General features: G+C 41.2%; 1 protein-coding gene across 1 annotated transcript in view; it reads left to right on the top strand.

Moving 5' to 3' along the window:
• The window catches only part of LOC147733055 (T-box transcription factor T-A-like), a 73,647-nt gene that overhangs the window by 23,198 nt on the left and 25,046 nt on the right, over positions 1 to 25,403 (top strand). Inside the window, exon 2 of the mRNA XM_086958906.1 lies at positions 17,558 to 17,822. Within this exon, the coding sequence (XP_086815032.1) occupies positions 17,558 to 17,822 (265 nt within the window). The remainder of the gene's footprint in view (positions 1 to 17,557; positions 17,823 to 25,403) is intronic.

Genomic DNA, 25,403 nt, shown 5'->3' with positions numbered 1-25,403 from the left:
CTGTATTTCAACAGTTGCTGGTGCTACAGGTCTATGTGGTCTGTCGACTGGTGTTGAGACCACTAATGAATGCTCTTCTCTTTGATCATAGACCAAAGAAGCCTCTTTTGGATTGTTCACTCTCCTAGTAGATGAGGCATTCATCCAATTGGGAATTCCAGTACATTTAACAGCAGAGTTCTACTTCAGTATTACTTGGTAGGGCCCTTTCCATCTAGACTCAAGACAAGTCTTTTGAATGTGCTTCTTGATCATGACCCAATCACCATAATTGAGGTTGTGTCACTGTTCTTGGTAAGGGTCTCGAGTAGCAGGTGATACCCGATGAGAGACAGAATGAACCACATCTGTGAAACCTCCATTAAATGTGCATGCCAACAGTGCACAACACCTGGCTATGGAGTGAGCGTATCTGTTGCCCATAGCAACCGTTGCCTGTTTGATGTCCAGGACATTTTACAACAACAGTTTCATTAGGCATTTGCAGGGCTTCAAGCAAGTTCTTGACATGCTGTCCATTTCGAATACGGTACAAAAGGGGGTGGTGATGGACGGAGCATCTGAATCAATCAAACACTCACACCCAGTCAAAAGATCTGGGTTTAATCCATCACCGTTCTTTAGCCCACTCTGCCACCCCAGTTCAGACATGGCTATATGCAAATTAGTCTGACCCTGTGCCTCATGGGAACAGTACAGCCCGAACTGCCAAGCCATGTCTTCCCTGGACCGGAAAAAAGCTTCCGAGGACCGGTTTCTGGCATTCCAGCCGTCTTCAGCCCGGCTTGCTTGAATCCAGTGGCAAAGTGAACAAGGGACTCACGTCTGAGCATACCCTGCCACACTTATGGCGGCCAAAAGCGGTACAAAAGGGGGTGGTGATGGACGGACCATCTGAATCACTCAAACACTCACACCCAGTCAAAAGATCTGGGTTTGATCCATCACCGTTCTTTAGCTCACTCTGCCACCCCAGTTCAGACATGGTTATATGCAAATCAGTCTGACCCTGTGCCTTATGGCAACAGCCCAGCCTGAACTGCCAAGCCATGTCTTCCCTGGACCGGAAACAAGCTTCCGAGAACCGGTTTCTGGCATTCCAGCCGTCTTCAGCCGGGCTTGCTTGAATCCAGTGGCAAAGTGGGCAAGGGACTCATGTCTGAGCAATAGGCATACCTGTGGAGGTAAGGAAACCACGTTGCAACCATAACTGCCCCAAATCATGAGCTATGCCAAAACCATGCTGGCTATCCGTGAAGAACATTACAATGTTTGATTACAACGTTATCAGCTCTTTCACTGCAAAACAAAGTAAACTCTTTTGTGTAATCAGGCATTCCAAGAGCTGGGGCGAGACATAATTTCTCTTTCAGTTCTAGGAACGCTTTTGTACATTAGTTGACCCAAGGAAGTGGATCAGACATGTCTCGATGTGTCAGCCTCAGTAGGGGCTTGCTATTAGAGAAAAGTTAGGTATCCACTGTCTACAGTAGCCAACCATTCCCAAAAATATCCTGATTTCTTGCTGTCTTTGAGGTGGACTCATCTGCAAGATGGCTTCTTTTCTCTCTGGTGACACCTTTCTGGCTCATTTCATGATGACGTGCACCAGATATTGTACTACTTTTTTTAAATGCTGCAGTTTACCCGGAGAGACTTTGCATCCATTTTCTGGCAGGTGATTTAAAAGTGCATTGTTGTTGTATTTACAAGCATCATGTGTATCCAATGCTACTAACAGATCATCTGTGTATTGAACTAGGAAAGGCTCACATTTATTTTTATAATCTGATTTATTTATTTATTTATTTATTTTTAGAGTTTTCTATAGCGCGAACTTGAACCGATTAGGTTATCAGAGAGCTTTACATAGCACCAGTTCCGTTACATGTTATCACAGCACTTTACATAGAATCAGTTACGTTACACATTTCAGGAATTTGAACCGATTAGGTTATCAAGGCGCTTTACATAGCACCCGTTCCGTTACATGTTATCAAGGCACTTTACATAGAATCAGTTACGTTACACATTTCAGGAACACATTTCTTTTTGTTCTAGTGAATAGTGAATAGGGTTATCTCTTCACACGGGGGAAGGGATACACCTGGCTATATTCCAACAGTCCCACAGGCGATTAGTCGTTAAAGCTATAATTCTAAACACAGGGAGGGGATACACCTGGATACAATCTAAAGATCACATAGGATACTAGTCGTTAGAGTTATCTTCTAACTTCACAGGAGGGATGTGACTGGAAACACTCTACGGGTAATATAGGGGTGGTAGAGAGTACAAAGGTCCGCTGCAAACACTAGTGATAAGAGTCAACTACATACACATAGGAAGGGATATGACTGGTTAAACTCTAAGAGACGCATAGGGGTGGTATATGGTGTAAGGACTTCAGCAAGTACCAAAGCTTAGCATTATTGCATCGGTCTAAGATGCAGTCACAGCATAGAGGAGGGGTGGGTGGGATGCAAAGGTCTGGAGGGAAGGGCTAGAGTCCAACGAAAACTGTCCGAAAAACAGCAGCATTCACAGCATAGAGGAAGGGTGGGTGGGATGCAGGGTATGGAGGGAGGGACTAGTCCAACGAAAAAACTGTCCGAAAACAGCATAGCATCGCCATCTTGGTGAGCCTGCGATCCTCAGAGTCCACCAGGGCACTATCCTCTGCGTTCGTGTCCCCGGAGCCTGTGTCCGCCGGTCATAGGAAGCGTGTCCCCAAGGGCGCCATCTTGGAGTCAGGCACCGTTGGCGCGAAACAGCGTGGTCAGCAAGGGGGGAGGGGGGGCACATCTCTGCCCTCGGGCGTGGCCCCGAGCAGGTCCTCTTGGCAACTCGAACAGCTGTACGAGTGACGAACAGAAAGCGGTGGATACACTCAACTCACTGCCGGCGTGTCTCTCCGGACCTGGTGAATCCTGCTGTGCTGACTGACTACAAGGAGATTCTGGAAAAAGAAAAGAGCCCAGCTGTGACATCGGCCGAAGTCGAGGGAGCCTTCCCGGACCATACTGCTTCTGGACGACAGTGGTACGATCTGCGGCCACGATAAGGAGAAGACTTTTTTTTGATTTTCGAGACTGGTTGGTTACCGCTCTGGGGTTTGTGAAACGGAAACCGGGAATCTCAAGGGGGGGGGATCAGTTCTGCCAAGAGTAGCGACACCCGTCTTGACTCCGGAGAAGAAAATAACGGCTACCTCGGAGCTCAGCACCGTATTTTTCTTTTTTGGTGTATATATGCACATATGTACATTTGAGACTTTGTGAACTTTTGAACTATTTGAGACAGTGAGAACTCTTTGAACTATGGCGTCTTCTGCATCACGAGACAAAAGAATACTTGCTGCCATCCTTTTTGTCTTGACCATTGTGGTAATAGCAGTGAAAGCTTAGGTAGTCGAACTCGTGGTGCCTGCACGTGAACATTTGCTGCCGACTACCCCGGCTCCATCTGAACATTTTCACTTTACCTTGCCCTACCATGAAGAACGGCACCGGCAGACCTATTTGAACAATAGCTTTATTCAGATCCTGCATCATACACATAACGATTAAAGATAGACGGACTATGTATACACCCTTGAGGGACACAACACCACATGATTGTCCTCTGAAGATAAATGAGAAATGGTATTGGTTATCTCTGTACAAGGGCACTGAGAAGAAAGCCTGGCATAAATCAATGACTGTGAACTATTCTGCAGTACAGGGAATTCGAAATAGTTATGTGGCAGGATTTGTTACCACAGGACAACAAGGCACTACCATTTTCTCAATCCACCTTAAATCCTGAACAATCCTATATTTCACATTTGGCTTTTGAAATCCCATAATAGGTGAATTACTTGAGCTTCCAATCAACTCTCTCAGTATGCCTTTCTAAAGCATGTCCTTGATTACTGGTTGAATTCCTGCAATAGTTTATAGAGACAAATGATAGGATGGCGTCTGGGGTAAACAGCATTTGACTTTAATTTGATTTGGGCTGGTTCTACACCTTTTATAAGTCCAATGTCTTTCCCTGTGAGATCCCAAACTTCCATACTTACAGTGTCTCTGAGATCTTTTGGTAATTTGGAAATTGTCAAAAAGGGAAATATTCATACTTCAGCATTCTGTCTAATTATTTTAAAGTCGACATCCTCATTTCATGTCTGGAAGCCAACACCGTCCAATATGCTGTATATTGTGCAATTTACCTTACAGACAGATCTCTTACTAGAAGGTCTACTGGGCATGTATCACAGTTCTTATTTTTTCTGGGACTTCTATTTAAATTGGATTTTGCATTTGTTTATTCGCAACCACAACTACTTGGATTGTTTTCCCCGAGAGAGGCAAGTCTGATACTTCCACTATTCTAACAGTAGAAAGGGTAGGGACGCAGTGTGACCATAAACATTTGGATCTACATATGGGCCACTTTGATCTACCTCTAAGACTGTGACAAGCACACAATCTTCTTCCTCTCTCAGGTATCATCATTGGGAATTATCAGAAGTAAACTCATTAGTCTGAAATAAAGGATATTGACCTACAACATTTTGTTTCTGGTTTTGAATTTGTGGCATAACATTCTGAAACTAATTTGCGTTAAACTTCGGCATTTGATTTAGATTCAATTTAGGATTCTCCATTTGCGAAGGAACAGGGGCATCATCTGAGCTTCATTTTGCATAGGAGTATGCATTTGCTTTATAGGCATCCTCTGTACTGAGGTACCCTGTAAATTTTGCATTAATCCTCCAGCATTTTCTGGATTAAATTGACATTCTTGTTTCCAATGCCCCGCCCTATGACAAACGTGACATTCAGTGACCTTTTCATTGTAGCAATACCTGTGGGAACACCTCTACCTCTGCAGTGGGGCACATTCATTCCACCTTGATTTCCTGAAAATCCAGCCTGAAGAGCAACAACTCCCTGCATCATTCCTTGATGTCCTGCAAAAGACAGGTTATGAAAACCTTTCTGAGCCAACTTAGTCTGAGCCAACGTTATTTTGCTCTGCTTCATGTCCAAATCATCACTGCAATATTTTGCATAATGCAATATTTGATCCAACATCTTGGTCTACCAGCAGATTACACTCTGTGTAATGTGAGCACTAATTTCAGGTTTCAACACTAGAACAAATTGAGACACAAAAATTCTGATTTCCTTCTCTTCAGGATATTCACATCCAATATTTAAACATTTGCAGTAGTCTCTCATAGTACCCATGAACTGCCTCCTTCGGCTCTTGTGTGGTTCTTTTAATCTTTAACCAATCTGCATCCCTGGGAGGAATTTTTCCTTTAAGAAAAGTCATAACTACTTTATATATTTCCATCACCAATGGTGAAGGTGCACCAGTTCCTCTCTCTTGGTGCTTCTCCTTTAAGCCATCGTACTGCTACCTTACACTCCTAAATCAGCTGCTACGACAATATCAAGAAACCTATCCACATCTCTCCACAACACCTTTGAAATCTTTAAAAATCTTTCTACTTGTGTGTACCACTGCACCGGCTTGTCTCTCAATTTTGGATAATTATTCGCAAATGCCGTCAAATAACCTCTATCCCATGGAACATGTACATAGGTGCCTCCAACTACTTCCCACAATGGATATGCCGCTGCCTCATGCAACTCATCCTGTTTGCCCTCTGCTTCTCTCTTTTTCTTTTTGTGTTTCTTTGCCAATATAAGTTCCAACTTCTCCACATCCTTCCATCTGTAAATGCATTTAATCAGCTCGGTAATGTGCAAACGCATTCCTGTAATCCTCATATTATCAATTGCCTGATCATCCAATTCAACGGAGTAACTATGATGCAGATTTATGTAATTATTGATACCCATTCACTATCCCTGCCAATTTGGCATGTACATAGCAGCTCTTCGAGTAATCTCCTTCCACAGGTAGGTTAACTAATTTCTTTGGTATTGACCTAAGTGATCAAACTCCAGGCAACCCTTCATCAGCTCTTCTAGGTCTATTTTCAATTTAGGAATATCCATTGATTGATCTTTTTTTGTCTTTGATTCTTTTGGGGGCTCTGTTACTGTTATCCTTTTCTCTCAAGTAATCTCTTTAATCCATGCTGGTCAGTATCCCTCTTCACCAACACTTAGGTTATTAGAGCTAAGTGAGTTGTAACAAACTGGTGTAGTTAGGACTTTTGATCTTCTCTCGATTTTTGAGTGGTCCACTAGCAACCGCTCGAGGTGCAACTAGAACATTATCAATGGGGACCACAGCTGGTGCTCGTCTCACAACTGGTGGAGCAATTTGTAAAACCTGCAAGGGTCGTTCAATGAAAAGTGGATCTGAATCTACTGGAGCTGTAGCTATGATCTGACTAGCTCTCGTACTTATCTCTCTTGGGTCAGTATATTTTCCAGATGGTGGTGGTCAGGAAGACAGCATCTGTTATATCTGTTATATCTCATCTCCCGAATAAATAACAGACTTATCTTCCTCTTTCTTAGCAGTATCTTTACTCTTTTTCGTAAGTTAGACCTGGATAAAATCTGGTTCCTTCAATGATACCTTTTCTCCATCTGCGCGGTTTCTCATCCCATTGAGCATTTGCATAATTCCACATTACTCATCCTGTCCTACTTTGATAGTTCTCCTTATCTTTTTCCCTTACCACCTTTTACCAAGCATTAAAAGCTTCATATTGCATAGGTTAAGGTGGTGTCTTCATCTCATACAATTTTCCCCTCAAATGATCTAGGATTCTAGTATTGAATGTCCCATAGCTCGGAAAACTTAAAGCACCCTTATTTTTTATAATCCAACTCTACTGTTGAAGCCACAAACATGAGTTTAATCCAAGTTTGATAGTCATAATGTATGACAGAGTACCCTCAGGAGGTGTTACCTCACCTTTGCGTACAGGAATAATGATATCTCCCAGGACACATTTCTTAAAATCCTTAAGGCATTTCATAATGACAATTGGGTTTTCATTGTTTTTATGTAAAACCAAATGTTTGATTCAGTTCTGTATAAGTCAATTGCAATTCACTAATTAGATGACAACTTTTAATTTCATGTAACTGTTTACCAAATCCAAAGACTGCACTCAAATCGACAATGCCCAATCACATCACGACAGAGAAAATCCACTACCCAATGGCAGCGCAAGAGCACACAACCACCCAATATCAGTCCGAACACTATAACGTATGACTCACTCCTTGCTGCAGCCTACCCTCCTTTACGATTGCATTCATGCACAACCTTAAAATATCTTCTTAAACAAATTTTTGTTTGCTCTTTCTAACTGAAATGATGTATCACAACCACTCAAGAATATTCTACACTCACAATTGACTTCTCGACCAGCGAAAATTCACACAAATCAATGCAACTTAACCTGTTTGCGCAACAAGGTTCCACTACATTAGCCAAGACTAATCAAACACAACAGCTTGTCCCTATTGTTACCGATGGAAGTGATGGTACCTCAGACTCTGTATCTAATTCACCTGCAAACAAGTTTAAACATTTGTTATTATCCCTGGATCTTTCGACTGCAACAAACCTGAAACTCAAAAACTCGATGTCTCTACCTTCCACTCATACACCTGAAAAGGAAAATACTCACAATACAATACTCTTCTACCACAACATATTTCACCCTATCAATACTCACACCTTCTAAACCCCAACTAATAATACCGCAATGCCTTCTAACTTCTGCTTTGCCACGCCGGTAGGATCTGGACACAGGAAACCAGAATCAAGGATTATTTTAATATATCTTGGGTATTAATTGTAATACTCCATTCACAGTGTTAACCATAACTCCGCTACCAGAAACTGGCGGAAATTTCCTAGGAGGCTTTCCAAAGGGTCTCTGAGACTGAACACTCCAACTTAAGATTTTGTCCATGCTAATGGACCTTTGCCACTGTTTTCCGAATGGAGCTGGAAAAAGAAATTGAAATCATGCATATATCATCAACTGCCGGAATCTTAATGTACAGTCAATGGTGAGAAGTTGATACAGTTTTCAAAACCTTTATTTATCTTAAAGGATTAGTATAATTTGTCATCTTTATTTAGATTTGTTAAGTTTATAGAAATGTTAAATAAAAGGTTGATTAGTGACAGCATAAATCAATACAAAGAGTTCCGTAAAGGAAAATTGTCACAAAACTTGCTACCCTGAATAGAACCCATGAAGAGTTCTTTTTTCGAAAAAGAGCAAAGTAGAACTTTCCGAAAAGAGTCATTCTGTAAACTCAGCCGAGGTCCCAACAGTTGCAGTAACAACCGTCAAAACATCAGTAAAGGAGGAAAAGATCGTTGCAGTAGCATTGATCAGAAAAAAAGGTTTGCATAAGGTATAGAATCAAGTCATCTTTAGCAATAGCTGTCAGTAACAAGAATAAGGAATGACCCTGCAGAATCAAAATGGGTCTGAAGTTTGCAGTTCTTTTTCTTTAGCTAGGAACACATATTAATATAAAATCAAACAATAATGTGTCAAACTTAGCAATTGTTAATAGTCCTACTCCAATGGACACTGCTCAGCCGATGGTGCTGTCAACTTCCAATGCCTCTTCTCTTGATTCCCACTGTAAAAATCCACGCCGGTATGTTGCATGCACTTGTAATGTATGTAATGTATAGGCATTTATATAGCGCACTACTTACCCGGAGGGTCCCAAGGCGCTTCGACCGCTGCAAAACCCTTCCTGGCTTCCCTGAGAGATGGTACCTTAATGGGTATCTCCAGGGTGATACCAGGCATCCCCGGCGGTCTGGTGGGGCCGTTAGTGAAGATGAGGCAAGCTAATGCCCAGAGTTGCCGAGTGTGATCGCTGATCAGAGTGGGCACCGAGGCGAGAGAATTATCGAGTCTGCTGACCCTGGTCCAGAAACCTGCCGCGCCGGGAATCGAACCCTGGTCCCGGGCCGTCCTCTGCTCTCAGGTCTGCCGCCTCTAACCAGTGAGCCACACTACCTCACAACACTTGTAACATGGAAGAAAGTTCTCATGAAAACCTTCTTACCTAAGCTAAAAGATGCGCTTCATCCTAATTGTGACTACAAAAGCGAGTTGAAAATGCTGGGACAAAACTAGCGATAATGTTTTCGTGAAGCATACATATAATATATCTAAATCATTCTCAGTCACGGCAAGGTTCTTTGTTCAAGTCAAATGAGCTAATGTGGCAGGATGAGGCTAAGGAAACGTAAGCTTGAAATCAGGAAATTCTTAAGTAAGATGCTGGTACTAAGCAAAATGTTCTAAATAACGTCTTAAACAATGAGCAAGAGTCGAAAGAAATGGCTAGGAGTGATTAATTTATGAATTAGTTATAGCATTAATAATGCATTCTAAAACGATTCTTTAATGTTATAAACAAGCACATTTTCCTACATGTCATTTTCTATGTGAAAACATTTCTACAGCAATTTAAAAGCATTCTTATGTGCAACTCTAATATTGTTTGCAAGTTGACCTTTGATTTTTAAAGTTATTTCCTACACAGTCACAAGCATACTTTGATAATGATCAGATTAAGTGGTCAGAGTATGGTTATAACGTATGCCTCTGCCCCTAATAGTATTGTAATCCCACCCTGCCCAATACAATTGTATTTTGTCTGAGGAGCTTTGCTGACTGGAGTACTAGCTAGGTTACACAGAGGGCAGTAGGACTCTTCTTGAGATACATTTTGCAGGGTGGATTGGATGTCATTTTGTACATCTATAGTATGACAGAACTCTTTCCATAGGACTAGGATACAGGTTACAAGAGGGATCGCTGCATGTAAAATGTAAAGGTAAAGGTAAAAAAAGAACATAAATAGAATTACACTTGAAGTATTCATGTCCCAGACTGCTAGACTGACAACTGACTTTATTACAGAAGCATTTAATAAAGTTAAAGACAAAGTAACAAAATTTCACAAGCAACATTGCAAATAAACGAAGGGTATTAACGCCACCAGAAAGTCAGAAAAAGTGACATTCTGGTGGCATTAACTTCTGTAAATATACCCCTCTGCCTTTTAAGTGGACTCAGTGATCCAACCTTGCAATTGAAATTAAATTCCATGATTAAATCCTGGCGTTCAAAGTTGCTCTGTGATTAAACCTTAGAAATTATGGTGGCTGTGTGATTAGGTTCAGTAATTTAAGGTGGCTCCCTGATTACGCCTTGCAGTTTATAGTGGCTCTGTGATTAAACAGTAGTCTGAGATGGCTCCCTGATTAAGCTCTGCAATTCATGGTATCTCTGTGATTCAATCCAACACTTTAAGGTGTCTACCTCATGAAACCCTAAATTATAAGGTGGCACTATCAATAATATTGCAATTTAAGATGGTTCTGTGATTAAACACTGCAATTTAACGTGGCTCTGTAAATAAACCCTGAAATGGATTCCTGATTCAACCAGGAAATTTGGGGTGCCTCCATGATTGAAAACTGTACTATCAGCTGGCACTGTGACTAAACCTTGTCATATAAGTTTGCTCCAAAACTCAACCCTTCTATGGATGATTTACTAATTGATCCACACAAGGGTGGAAATGTAATTAAAATATTTAAAGATTCCAAGCATTTATGGTGATGCCATGATTAAAATTCTGCCACTTAAGGTGACCTTTTGTGGTGTAGGAAATGCGTGCCCTGGCGGCAAAGAAGACGCGTACAGGGTATGCCGGTTAGGTTAGTTTATTCCGCAGAGGGGAGGCAAAACCATTTACGCTTCTCTGCCCCCACGGTCTGCACCACCTCTTGCGATACCTTGAGGCAAGGCGCAGATCACGTGGGTGCAGAGCACTAGACCGTAACACCACATATCTCCCTCCTTTAATAACAATGCAACAGGCATATGAAAAATTGTCCCAACTACATAAACGTCTTGCCGGTAGCTTGTGCGTGAGCACTTGTGCACCCGGTTTGTGCGTGGTGGGCCCTCAGCGGAGGAGTCCCGGGTATCTGCGTTGTCAGCTCAGGATGAGGATGGTTTTGACCCCTTGGAGCTCTATGTGGTAAAGTCATTGCATCTTCTTGGTCGCACCACTCTTCTACCTGTGCGGGTGTTTGTCTAGGAGGCGTGCTTGTCTTGCGATTCTCTCCTCCGGCAGCTGTCATGTGGAGTGAACCTCCCTTGCCTTGTTTCTGGTGTATCCTCCTGACCGGGCATTTGGGGAGGTGTATGTTGTGCTGGGGCGGCGTTGTTTCTTTCACCAGCCGATTCGTTGCTGCCCCCTGTCCCTCCTTCCGTGGCGTAGTCGGCAGGATGCTGGTCTGCAGTGAGCGCCACTTGGTCTGTGGTGTAGAAAGTGCGTGCCCTGGGGGTAAAGAAGACACATACAGGGTATGCTGGTTAGGTTACTTTATTCCGCAGAGAGGAGGCAAAACCATTTACACTTCTCTGTCCCCACGTTCTGCACTGCCTCTCGCGATACCTTGAGGCAGGGCACAGATCACGTGTGTGCAGAGCACTAGACCGTAACACCACACCTGTGGTTTGAGAACCTTAATCTTTCACTGTTCTTTCTGGATAGGAGATTCATCGTACTGTGACTAGTAATGAGGAAACAAGGCATGTCAGACTGCGCAGAAGCAATATTGCACCTCCAGATCTTATGTCAAGACCTGTAGGCGTATATTATGCAGTAAATCCTTTATTGCCACCACTCAGCAGCACCTTTGAAGCTAACAGAATATAGAATTCAAAACATTCCAAAATTAATCAAACCCCCAGCAACGAGTCCTCTTCCTTCTTTTATCGCTGCTGCTCACTTAGATAAGTTTGATGTGTGGCGTATTACATATCATAATGTTGTGTGCACAGATTGATATGTCATTTTGTTACAGTAGGAGTGTTGCTGTTTAGTGCTGTGTGTTATTTGAATTACTAGTGGCTTCTTACGCTCATGCCTTGCTGAAGCCATCTTGGGGAAAGTCTAAAGCACAGACCTGGTTGAGGATATACGATTCTCACAAAATAAGAGGTTTTTGTTCGAGAAACTTGTCCGCATGTACGTCTCGTAGTGAGATGGGAGGAGGTGCTCTGGCTTGCTGCATCAGTGTGTGGTAGGAGTTTGGACAGTTTCAGAAGGTGATAGCATCGATCTATTGAAAGGAGTTGTGAAGGTATCAGGTGGATTTTATAGCAGCTTTAGTTTATTTAAAATGTTTTCTTCACTGTGCGCTTTGTAGTCTGTATTTAATAAAATCATGGAGCAAAGTGAAGGTTTGTAGGAGATGAGTCTTCATGAGAAACTCGATAGAGCTATTCAAAAAATTTCTTTGGAGGTCTTAAGTAGGATAGGCAGGAAATTTGATTTGTTGATTAGTAAAAGCATTCCTATGGAGGAGGAACGCTTTTGGTCTGCTAATGAAGCAGAAACTAATTTAAGAATAGGGGGTAAAGTCTCCAGAAAAAGAAATCATATGATTGTCAACATAGGTTTGGCAAAAAAGAGAAGAGCTGCTGAGGAAGAACATGAGTTCTGTGTTGACAGGAAATATGATGGTGCTGAAGGCACACAAGGTGGGCAAGGGAAAGGACCAGAGAAGGAAATAAGTAAGCGGTCAAAGGGCCGTAAGCATAAGACAGCGATCTGTGATGACTCCTCTGGAAGTGCGGAGGTAGAGATCAGCTGTTCTGAGGATTTTGACTCTGAGGATTTAGATCAGGAATATTTGAAGGAGAAATTTTCCAAAGATCATAGTAAGGAAAAAAGTGCTGAGGCACTAATTGATCCTTTTGGACAACATATGTTTGACCTCTTGCTCATTAAACATCTACTCTCACCTGAGTGGACACCTTCGGAACATGTGGCTGAGTATGTTCAGTGTTGAATGAGATGGGAGATTCCTAAAGATGTTCGAGTCGAGGTCTGAGTGTCCTAGATACTCTGTTGCTAAGAGAGTGTTGGTAACTGTTTTCTCCACTCTGGATGATTCAATATGTATTGGTGTTCAAAGTATGCCATGTACATGATGTACGTATTCGCATATGCGGGTGCCCCCGGAAAACCCATGGAGGTTCCCGTCCTCTGTACATAAAAATCATCTTTCCAGCGAAAATAACTATGATACAGGGCATAGTGTAACAGCTCAAGTAAAAACACACTTTTCTCTTCTGCAAGGTTTGATTGTAGTAATCTCCATTCAGTTGCCTCCAGCCCTTCTCCGTGTGCTATTGACGTGTATAACGCCACCACATCGATGGTACATAGAAAGATGTTCTCATGAAATATGTCTTTTATCATTTCAAGTTTCTGTAAACAATCCGTGGTGTCCCTCAAGTAAGTTGACCACGCTTGAACAAGCGGCTGTAAATGATGATCAAGAAAGTAACCCAAAGTTTCGTGAATAGATCCGCATCCAGCAACTATGGGGCGGAAGGGTGGTTGTCTCTGTTTTTGTGCACTTTGGGCAACATGTATATTGAGGGAATTTTAGGATGTTGGTTGAACAAGAATTGTCGTGTTTTGGTATCAATGACTCCCATTTCCACTCCTTTATCCAAGATTTTGATGAGTGTTTGCTGAAACTCCTGTGTGGGATCTTGAGTCAAGTGGATGTATGTGTCTTCATTTTGGACAAGTGAATGTACACTTTGATGATAAAATTCAGTGTCCAGAATTACTAAAGCTCCTCCCTTGTCTGCCGGCAGAAAGGTGATGGATGAATCCTGTCTTCATTTATTCAAAATCCTCCGTTCTTGTGTGGAGAAATTCGAATAAGGAGATTGTCTGTAAGTGATTTGTTCAAGATCTTTTTTGATTAGTACCTCAAAATTATCCAATGTCTTGTGGGATATTGGTGAAATGAATTTACTCTTGGGTTTAAATTGTCTTTCAGAGAGGGAATCTGTTTCAACGGTCACTTTATTTGAAAAAAACCAACGCAATCTTCTCAGCTTCCTCATAAATTTAAATAGGGACACCTCCGTCTCCAATTCATTTGAAGTGTATGTGGGTACAAAAGATGATCCTCTGTTTAAAATATGAAGCTCCAGGTTGTTCAAAGTTCTCTGAGAGATATTGATTATTAAGGATTCTTTCTCAATTATTTGTTCTTCACTTCTCTGCTCGGTCTGCCCGTGTCTGATGGTGCAGTTCTTTTTGTTTTGTCCCCTGCAGGTCCTCCGTTTCCTGTGGTTGTTTTGTCGGGCGGTTGTTTTTCTGCCTGGCCTGCCTCTAAAAAAGGCTGTCCTGAAGATGAACTCGCGGGTGTCTCCTCCCTTGTTCTCCCTAAGGTTTGTGACATTGATGCGGCACTTGGTCTCTGCATTGACAGGTCTTGATCTGTGGCAACACTTTCTTCTGAAGAGGCTGTCCCTGGTTTTTTAAAAGCTCTTTTTTGGGCATAGTTTTCGGCCCACGTATAAACCTCATCCAGTTTATAATCTATTGTGTCCCTCCTAAACTTGCGTGTTTTTCGTTCATGCACTTCACGAGCATGTGGATCCAGGGTTTTGTTGATGTTTTATAAAATCTTGGTCCAATCCTCCTGTCCAATTCTATTGGATAGCTCATCTTTTAATTTGTCTATGTCCAGAGTAAGTTCTCTCAAAACGCTAGAAATTTCCTCAATCAATAGTAGTATTAAATCCAGCGAGCACTTATTCAAGATCGCGTACCAGCGCGACATGAAAGCTTTGTCAAATTTTTAAATAGCATCGGGCGAAGGCGATACGTAATCCTCGGGGAATCCTCTTAACCTAATGATATTCAATAAGCGTGGTGGCGTGTAAACGCTGATTTATTTCCTTTTTCATAAGGTATTCCAGTTGTCTTAGTTGGTTTGCAGTAGACCCAGTTGCTGAACCAAATTCCCTACCCTCTTTAACCAAAGCATAAATGGCATCTGCTTCTTTATTGGAATATGCTTTTTTTCTGCTTGATTGGTGGTGATGCTTGAAATATCTTGCCACATATTTAAAGGGTGCTAGATCCACAAAATGGTACCCAAGGTAAGAAAATGTGGGTGGGTCTGCACACCTGTGGTACAGTAAATTTTATCCAATAGTGAATGAATGAAATGAATGAAAGACTACAATAGAGGCATAGTTCAGAAATGTATAAGAAAACGAGACTTAAAAAGGAAAGAAAAGAAAAATATAACTAATGTAAAATAGATCAATTATTCATGAGTTGCATATTATGAAGAATGCAATATACCCCTTCCATTCTAAAGGCTCAGATAATTCACAAGAAGCCTAACAGCTCATAATGGTCATTAAGACCCCCCGGGATTACGGTTCCAAGTCTTTTAATCCATTCAGTTTCCTTACGAGCAAGTGTGGTGTTTATATCCATGTTTGAAAAAGGTGTGACATGTTCTAAAATAGTGAATATTAGTTGTGGAATGGTATGGGCGGCATTTACCCAATGTGCTGCCAATGAAGAGTTCATGTTTTTATTCCTGATATGACTCTTGTGTTCCACTATTCTAGTTTTGATTTTCTGCTGGTTCTCCCCACATAAACCAATCCACATGGACTTTTTATTGCGTAGATGACATTTTCAGTTGTGCTATTTGAGGTGTGTTTTAAAGGTATAGGTTTACCAGTCTTTGGGTGTTGAAATACTTTACTCGCAATCACATTATTAACTTTCAATTAACCTCACATTATAGGAATCACATTTTTTTTGGTATTTATTGGAAGAATTCATGTTCTCGTGAGCACCCAGCACTAGTTCTTTTCCCCAGATTTTCTTCACTTGTTTAACTAACCGCACTTGATCTTTTATAAGAATCTTTTGTGATATTAGGAGGAATGCAAACCCTGAGACTATTGGTGTAGGGGATAACATGTAAACCATATATGTTTTTTTACAATGTAAAAAATTAATCTTTTTGTTGTAGACACGGAAAATGAACTATCCTGAGGAACTTCAATCTTATCAAGAGTCATTATAACCCCTGATGAAGGGTTCAGTGTGAACCCGAAATGCATTGGGTTTTTATTGTTTAATTTTCATGATTGAATTTTTCGCATAAGAAATGTCATGTTATACTTTGATATCTATGCTTTAAGGAGAAAGAAATTGTTTTACTTTTGATGTTTTGAGAATTTATGATGTTTTAGTATGGTAAAGAATACATACAAAAGACTTGAGTAAACATTTGTTTAAAGCAGAAGCAGAAAATCAATAGGCCCTTGGCCTGAGAGTTGTGCGCAGCGCAGCCCTTGGTCCACAGGGGCTCATTTTATTCATTCATACTTAGGGGGGGGGGTGGTACCCCTTTCCGTTGCTTCGCACGCACACACATTGTTAACATTAGTTTTCACTATTGGATAAAATTTAGTGTACCACAGGTGTGCAGACCCACCCACATTCACATTTTCTTATTTCATTCAGGCATTCTCATTAGGCTGTGTCTTTTCCAACTTTAGCTAGATGGGTGAAAGAGATAATGCAAAGATCTGGTGTGGGTGTAAGTTTGCTTAGTACTCATTCTGTGAGGGGAGCGGCTTGTATAATGGGTGGCAGTCGGCTGGACATTTTGCGTTGTTCTGATTGGTCATCTGATTCCATGTTCAGGCGATTTTACTTTAAGCTGGTAGAGAGTGCAGCAGATTGTTTGATTGCTAAGCTTTAAACTTGCATATTATTGGCCTCTGGGTCTTGACACATAATGCAGATTTTCCACAGCCTTAGTGGGCTGAAAATCTGGATTTTATTAAAGACACAGAGGCTGATATTATCCCTTCCAGATTGATCCCTTCCCTAATGTTTTGATTATTTATTATATTTTTATACAGGTCAAGTTTAAGATCTTTAAGGTGTTCATTGGATTCTGGTGGAGGAAGTAGTGTTCATTAAAGAAGAAGTTGTAGCACGTTTTACAATGTTATTTTTAGAATATTTTTAAGTTTTGAGTTCACAGATGTATAAAAGAAGGAAGGGGACTGGTTGCTGGGGGTTTTATTAACTTTGGAATGTTTTGAATTCTAAATTCTATTGGCTTTAAAGGTGCTACAGAGTGATGGCAAGTCTGCGGAAAATCTACATTTTCTACCATTCAGTAACTCAGAAATCACAGGATTTATGACACCTGAAAAAGTGATTTGTCTCTACCATAGCTAGTTAGGGGTGGATCTCTCAGAACATTTACTCAAACGGAGTTCGCCACTTAATGTTATGGGGCATATTTATCATTGTGTTGTGTCGCCCTTATGCCATGCAAGGGGGGTGCAAAGGCTTCGTAACTCTTAAGTTAGATTTATTACGCCACTCAAGGCCACCTTGCGTGGTTCTGCATGGCTTGATAAATCAGGAGTTATGCAAGGCAGTGCAAATCGCTGCATTGTGTTACTCTGCCCCAGGGAAGCGCAATGAGGAGAAATATCTTTATTTCTGCTTTTTTTTCCCTCTTTCTATGTGTGAGCATTCTGTAGGAATACAATGTATGATGTGAAATATGCTGCATTCCTGCCCTTTCACGCAGCGTGGCAAGGTGGCTTGCTGTGCTGGGTGATATGATTATAAATCTGCCCCTAAGTGTGTAGATTTCTAGTGGTGATTCTAACCTAATATTTTATACTTCTGTCTTGCAGGAGAATGTTCCCTGTGCTGAAGGTGAGGATATCGGGCTTAGACCCCAGTGCCATGTATTCCGTTCTCCTCGACTTCGTGGCAGCAGATGGGAATCGCTGGAAGTATGTGAACGGAGAGTGGATTCCAGGTGGGAAGCCAGAGCCCCAGAGTCCAAGCTGTGTCTACATCCACCCTGATTCGCCCAACTTTGGAGCCCACTGGATGAAGGCAGATATCACCTTTTGCAAAGTGAAGCTTTCTAACAAGATGAACGGTGGGGGCCAGGTAACTGCAAGGCACAGATTAGAAAGGTTGTGAGGGTCTGTGGTAGGATTGAACTTGAATGAAATTGTTTTTGCTCATATTCTAATGATTTATTATCATATAAAAATACAAACGTAGGGGCTTCCCATGTTAAAAGTGACGCACCAGTGGCACAAGAGGCTTGTAAATAAGTCCCATAGTGTTATTCAGTACATAGTGCTATGTCACCTAACTCAAAGGTGAGTCACAAAAAGTGGAGAGTGAAAGAATTCTGTTTTTGCTTTGCACTATATAAATGGTTGCCTTAATTACATACACATTAAGTAGGAATAAACAGACAAAAAAGGTTAAATAGTTAAAAAAAATTCTATTTAGAGATAGTTTGGCAATGCTTAATACAGTAATAAATGAATACAACATCCTACTTATCCACATTATTAAGCAAATATTGAAACCATATACAGTAAAAACAACGGGGCAGATTTACAAGCCCCGTACGCCACTTTTGCGCCACAGTTGCGTCACTTCTGTCATGCAGCGGTGGTGTAAAGCCAGCGCCATGCTGCTGGGTATTTACAATGTGACGCATCTAGGGAGATGTGTCACGTTGTAAGGCCCTGCGCCACATGAAATCTGCGTCAGGTTTCATGTGGGGGTTCTGGCGCAGGCGTGGGGGCATTACGGCACAGGTACGCCTCGGAAAAGTGGCTGAGTGAAATCTACAAGATCTACAAGATCAGGAATGTAGCAGCCACTTACGGTGTCTTAACTTGTATTCTTCCATAAAGTCCTAAACTTCCTATAGGTGCCTGATCTTAGAGCATATTTTCTTTCACACGCCTTAATCTTATCTCGTTTACTGATTAGCTGTGAAAAAGTTGGGATGTCCTTCGACCTCCACCTTGAAGAATCAGCGACCGAGCTATCAGAACCAATATATATATATAAAACATTTTTTGCAGGGAGGTTGCTATTGGATCGGGGGAGTATCCTAGAACCATTGTCTGGATATCTAGCACCTGCAGTACTTTCAATATATTGAGGAGGTACTTGTTAATCATTTCCCAAAATCTATTTCGCTTCAAACACCAGCAGATGATGTGAGTCCAATTCCCTCACCCCTCCTTTCTCCATATTACAGCCAAAGATGTTTGCCGAACTTTGAGGGTTTCTTTTATGCAGAAAATCTGGTGTTCAATAAAGCAGCCACTTGGAGTAATATTGCATTTGTTTTAAATTGGCCGCTTTCAACAAGGAGCTGTTGAACCTATTTATCTGGCTCCAAGCTGTGGTAGAAATTTGCAGCCCTTCCTGGGTTTCCCATTTTCTCTGTGCTTTCTGATATAATTTACCTGCCACTCGAGCTCGAAAAAGGGAGGCCCAACCACTTATCGATATACAGTGTTTGTGATTTAATAGTTGCCCTGCTAACTCACTGGCTTCAGTAATATATATAAGGTGTAGCTCCAACAAAAAGCCTCTAACCCTGGGGTAGGACCATTGTAAGATTATTTTGCTATCTTTAATACACGTTCTATTTTCGGGCCAGATTTTCTATCCCCCCATTAGAAAGTCTCCTATTTACAAAAGCCCTGACTTCTCCAGTTAGCTATGATTACTGGATCTAACAATGGATCTTGACCGATTTGTAAGTCAGCAAGGAGTGTTTCTCCATTTATATTGGGGATCATCTAATACCCATAAAGCTGCTTTTTTTGCTTAAGACTCCAGTTTAGAGTTTTGTATCTAACTTTTTTGGGTGTTTTCATTAAACGCATGAAGTCTTGGATTAGATATTCTTTGTGAATTAAATCTAGTAAAAAATTGGTGTATCTATTAATAATTAGAACCTTCGTTGTTCTGTACATGGTATGTGCAAAGTTAGCATAGTAGTATTCTTTCAGGTCAGGGAGAGCTAGTCCCCCTTCTGTCACAGGTCTAAAAAGTGCATCTATTGAAAGCCTAGAAACCTTATTTGCCCATATGAATGTGGAGAACAGACCTTGAACTTCTTTAAAAAATGTCATTTGAACCGCATTTGGAATAGCTAAGAAAAGAAAGTTACATAATGTTACAATCATCATGCAAATTATGGCTACTGGGCCTATTATTACTTTTGGAAGATCTTTCCATTTTATCAATTTATCTTTTATTTTATTACAAAGAGGAATAAAATTTAAGGCATAAAGATCATTGACGTCTTCTATAACATACACGCCATAGTACCTCTTAGGCCGAGTATTGACTATAACTATTAAAATTATGTCCTTTTGAGAAACCAAATCAAATATTGTGAACTTCCATATTTTGTAAATATAGCGCCGCCTTGGACATGCAGGGATCTTCCCTGCCTAGTCAAAACTGGGCCTTGTTCAAAAAGAAAGTCAGAAAGTTGCTCTCCGCTCTTTCTTCCTACATTTGGAGCAGATTTTTTACTTTATTGTAATTAACAAAGACTTCTATTAGTAATCCTGGAAAGCTGTGTTTGCTACAGATTTTCCAGAAGTACTTGCACGCTTAAAAATCTACTCATTGAGAAATGTAGATAGTGTGTATTTCTGGTGGGAAATGTAGTATTGAGTGCATTTACACTGAATACAAGGTCATCAATTGGGGCCAGGTAGGAGTTGCATCTGATTCCAATTTGTACCCTGGTCTCAGAGGTCATGAATGTAGTAAAGGTACAGAAAGTAAACAGTGCTGTAGAGCTTTATTTAATTTCTAAACATTACACTTGTTGGCATTCCTCAAGCCTCTCAGTAGAAAATAGGGGGGTGTCAAGGTCAACATACTCATACTCTCGCATTATGGCAAAGGACTTACATGAATGAATAACCTGCATTTTAAATGTAGGTCCAAGCTGGCCAGATCCATTCCAGATTTTCTGAATATCCAGCCAAAACACAGTGATATACAATAAATTTGATTTGCACTGTGTTGTATCGTAGGTTCTTTCCTTTGTGGGATGCCTCTGTTCCAAAATTCCCTTGTGTCTGTTTAACCCTGAGAAAGAATCTATTGAGTCAGTTTAAAAACTCCCTCATCTGCGTGGATGTGTTAACTTACTTGGAAATAAAGACATTTCGTACTACTTCAGAAGTTTTGGAATTGCTTCACACTCATTCACACAATAAGAGTTTCTCCTGAAAATAGACCTGATCCAGAACTCCTGAATCTCCACTGGATACCCACAGCTAGAGTATAACTAGGCTGTGAGGTTTTAGGTTTAAACCTATAATAACTGATAAAACCCCTTTGAAAGAGAAATAGCGCTCACCAGTAAAAACATATAAACACTGAAAAAATACCTGCACAACCACAAACTCAAAGAAAGGAAAAAGAGAGTGAAAGAGTCATTTTTAATCTTCCTGAAGGGGCCAATACAATTTAACTTTGTTATACAAGCTAGCAGTAAGAAAGACTGGACTAACATTTGCCTGCTTGAGTTTTGATGTTTAGGGATGCCACTAAAATATTGTTTCTTCTTCCTTTTGCTTTTTTCAGTTTTGTGGTCTTTGGTCTAAAGATGTAGGGTTTAGAAGCATGTTTTAAGTCTTGTTTAATTATTTTATAAACTGTAGAGAATCAGGAAATATCAAAATCATATTTGATATTTTGGCTGCGTTTGATTCTTACACTGATAGGTAAAATGGCTGATTTCATAAGAATCTTTCCTAATATGTGTCATCACATTTACCCACAGACAATGGGTAAAAATCCACAATACATCAGCCCCCAGTTTCTAGTGGGTCAGTATTGATATAAGGTGAATTGCCAGTGCCTCAGGCTTTAAACATTCAATGCAAAGTATAGTGACAAGTATATGTAAAAAGAGCGCCATCACCAAGCATCTGGGATAGTGGTGAAAACATGACACCAGACTTTTGGAAAACATGGAAAGCAGTGTCACTTGGAATGCTCTGCAAAAAAGGTTCTTTCCAAGTTCAACAAAGATTGGAGTGATATTGTTTGTATTTACAGTGATCCAGCTATTTATATGAAAAAGTTGTGTGATGACCTGACAAAATTGATACCTGAGTTGAAGTGATTCCCTGTAAGAGATCCTTGCCACTTGTTAGATGGTATGCTGAAAGCATCTTTACAATCTTCAGAGTTAATGAGGGAAGCTATTGACTTTTTAGTCCATTCTAGTGCACTGTTTTCTTATGCACAGGAACTAAAATGCAAATATTTATCATTTTATGCTTGGTGTGGCATCAAAGAAACAGTCATTCCAACTGTGTTCCTTAGCGGCTGTATGACGTTACATCGCATAGTAATACTACGTGTGCCATTACAACGCGAGTATTACTACGAGATGTCAATTTCACCGACATGCCATTACATTGCATACTTTTACCAAGAGTATGCCTTTACAACGCATGCCATTACAACGCAAAGGCATGCTTGGTAAAGCTATAGTGGTGGTTAAAGTTTGCAAGGTAAGTGACAACCCTACCCCTACACAACACACTACTCCCACCCCTACACAACCCCTAACCCAAAAACACTACTACACTGCAACACTACCCACACTACTCGCACCCCTACACTACCCCTAACCCTAACCCTAAAACACTACTACACTATCCACACTACTCCCACCCCTACACTACCCCTAACCCTAAAACACTAATACACTACAACACTCCCCACACTAGTCTCACCCCACACTACCCCTAACCCTAAACACTACTACACTACAACACTACCCACACTACTCCCACCCTTACACTACCCTAAACCCTAAAACATTACAACACTACCCACACTACTCCCACCCCTACACTACCCCTAACCCTAAAACACTAATACACTACAACACTACCCACACTACTCCCATCCCTTCACTACCCCTAACCCTAAAACACTACTACACTACAACAGTACCCACACTACTCCCACCCCTTCACTATCCCTAACCCTAACACACTACTACACTACAACACTACCCACACTACTCCCACCCCTACACTACCCCTTACCCTAAAACACTACTACCCTACCCTAAACCGCTACCCACACTACTCCCACCCCTACACTACCCCTAACCCTAAAACACTACTACACTACAACACTACCCAAACTACTCCCACCCCTACACTACCCCTAACCCTAAAACACTACTACCCTACCCTAAACCACTACCCACACTACTCCCACCCCTACACTACCCTAAACCCTAAAACACTACTACACTCCAACACTCCACACACGACTCCCACCCCTACACTACCCTAAACCCTAAAACCCTACTGCACTACAACACTACCCACACTACTCCCACCCCTACACTACCCTAAAACCCTACCACACTACAACACTACCCACACTACTCCCACCCCTACACTACCCTAAACCCTAAAACACTACAACACCACACTAAGCACTAAAACACTGCACTACACAAACACTACTATACTACACTAAAACCTAAAACACTACACTAAACTACAGTCCTAACTTTACTACTCCTAAACTGAGAAAAATCCTAACTTTAAGACTTTCGGTATTCACAGAAGGCATTTAGGAGTCCTAAACTTAGGACTCCTAACTTCTGTGAATACCGAAATGAGTAAGTGCCTTCTGTGAATACCAAAATGAGTAAGTGCCTTCTGTGAATACCAAAATGGTAGTAAGTTTAGGATTTTGTCTTAAGTTAGTTCTGTGAATCGAGCCCTAAAACACTACACAAAAACAATTACACTACCCTAAAACACTACACAAATACTACTATACTACACTAATCCCTAAAAAACTACACTACCCTAAACCCTAAAACACTATACTACACAAACACTACTACACTACCCTAAACCCTAAAACACTACACTACACAAACACTACTGCACTACCCTAAAACCTAAATCACTACACTACACAAACACTACTACACTACCCTAAAACCTAAATCACTACACTACACAAACACTACTACACCACCCTAAAACCTAAAACACTACACTACCCTAAACCCTAAAACACTACACTACACAAACACTACTACACTACCCTAAAACCTAAATCACTACACAAACACTACTACACTACCCTAAAACCTAAATCACTACAACAGTACCCTAAGCCCTAATACACTACACTAAACAAACACACTAAAACGTTTTTTAAAAACACACAAACGTTATAACACTACCCTAAACCCTACAACAGAACCCCCCACCCAAAGCTCAATCCCTTACCTCTCTCCTCTCCAGCGTCGCCGTCTCTGCTCCCGGTTCCTGCTTCCTCCTTCCAGCTTGGTGCACGTCGTTGTGAGGAAACAGCCTAAGTTTCCTCACAACGACTTGGATAGCCGCTGCAGCCGCCATTACACATTACAGCGCATGCGATGTAATGGTATGCATGGTTTTTGTCACACGCTGTAACAGCGCATGCGTTGAAACGCATGCGATGTAATAGCAACGCGTGGTAAAAACCGCGTTGTGATGGCTGTTTCCCTCCTTAGCTGAAGGTACTCAGCCCAAGGGGCTATGAATGCTATATTATCCATGTGGCAACCAATTACAGATGTTTTTCTGAGTGATGATGCCAAAGGCAAGAAATGTGAGGATCTTTAGTCGCATATTTATAGTGATGTAAAAAAAGTACACTCTACTGCATTATTAGATTTTGACCGGAATACATAACTGCTGTAGTAGGCATAATAAAAAAACTGGAGTCTGAAAAAACCCTTTTCTGCCAAGTGTTCAGCATAATTGGTGTAGATGTGAAACATCTCCTTGAGAGTACGCTGGGCAACACCTTTAGTGGCTTTGGCACTGCAACATGCTCCATGTTAGAGTGCTTGCCACTTGGTAAGCAAAGCAATATTGAAGAGCAATTCAGGAACATTTATTTTACAATGTATGAGAAATGGCTTGCAATGATGCATAGAAATGTCCCTTCACCACCAATGGCATTTGAAGTCAATGAAACCTCACTGTGGTACTCTGTAGAAGTTCAAGATCCCTTCAGTAAAAGGACATTTCCTCCGTAGTTTCAAAAGTGCTGCTTCATTTTTGACCGCCTCATTAACTCTGAGGGCATAAGCGCCCAGCAATTGTGTACTGGCTGTTCTGGCGTTGCCGGTCCCAAGTGCAAATGTTGAGAGTGCCTTTTCACAGAAGTTTACATGGGAAAGAAAGAGCGAGGGCACATGACCAAAGACTCACTGAAGTATTGTATGGTGTACTACAATAAGTTTAATTTACAAAAATCTATTTGGACCTCATATGCACTATATGTATACTGTCTATATACCATGTGTTATCAGTGCAGAAAGCAAACAATATTAAAAGCACAATGTTCCATAAAAACTGGTAAAACACATTTTCTGTTGTTTTTAGTGGCGCGAAAATGTGTAACCACTGATAACAACTGGTTTTTAGGTCTCGCCTGTCGATGCGCATGCGCATCGAGCAAGCGAGACTATAGGGGCTCATCCACTCTTTATCTAACTGCAAGGAATCGTGGCGATTCCTTGCAGTGCCCGTGACTTTTAAGGTCAATGCGCATGCGCATTAAGCTTATGCGCATGCGCATTGACCTTAAAAGTCACGGGCGCGTGCACGTCCGTGTTTGTTTACCCTTGCCTACTCTCTC

This window comes from Lissotriton vulgaris, chromosome 2_1 (genome assembly GCF_964263255.1).
Source record: "Lissotriton vulgaris chromosome 2_1, aLisVul1.2, whole genome shotgun sequence".
In the NCBI taxonomy this organism is placed as follows: Eukaryota; Metazoa; Chordata; class Amphibia; order Caudata; family Salamandridae; genus Lissotriton; species Lissotriton vulgaris.
The sequence above is the reverse complement of the archived record's forward strand: the minus strand, read 5'-3'. Positions and strand labels throughout refer to the sequence as shown.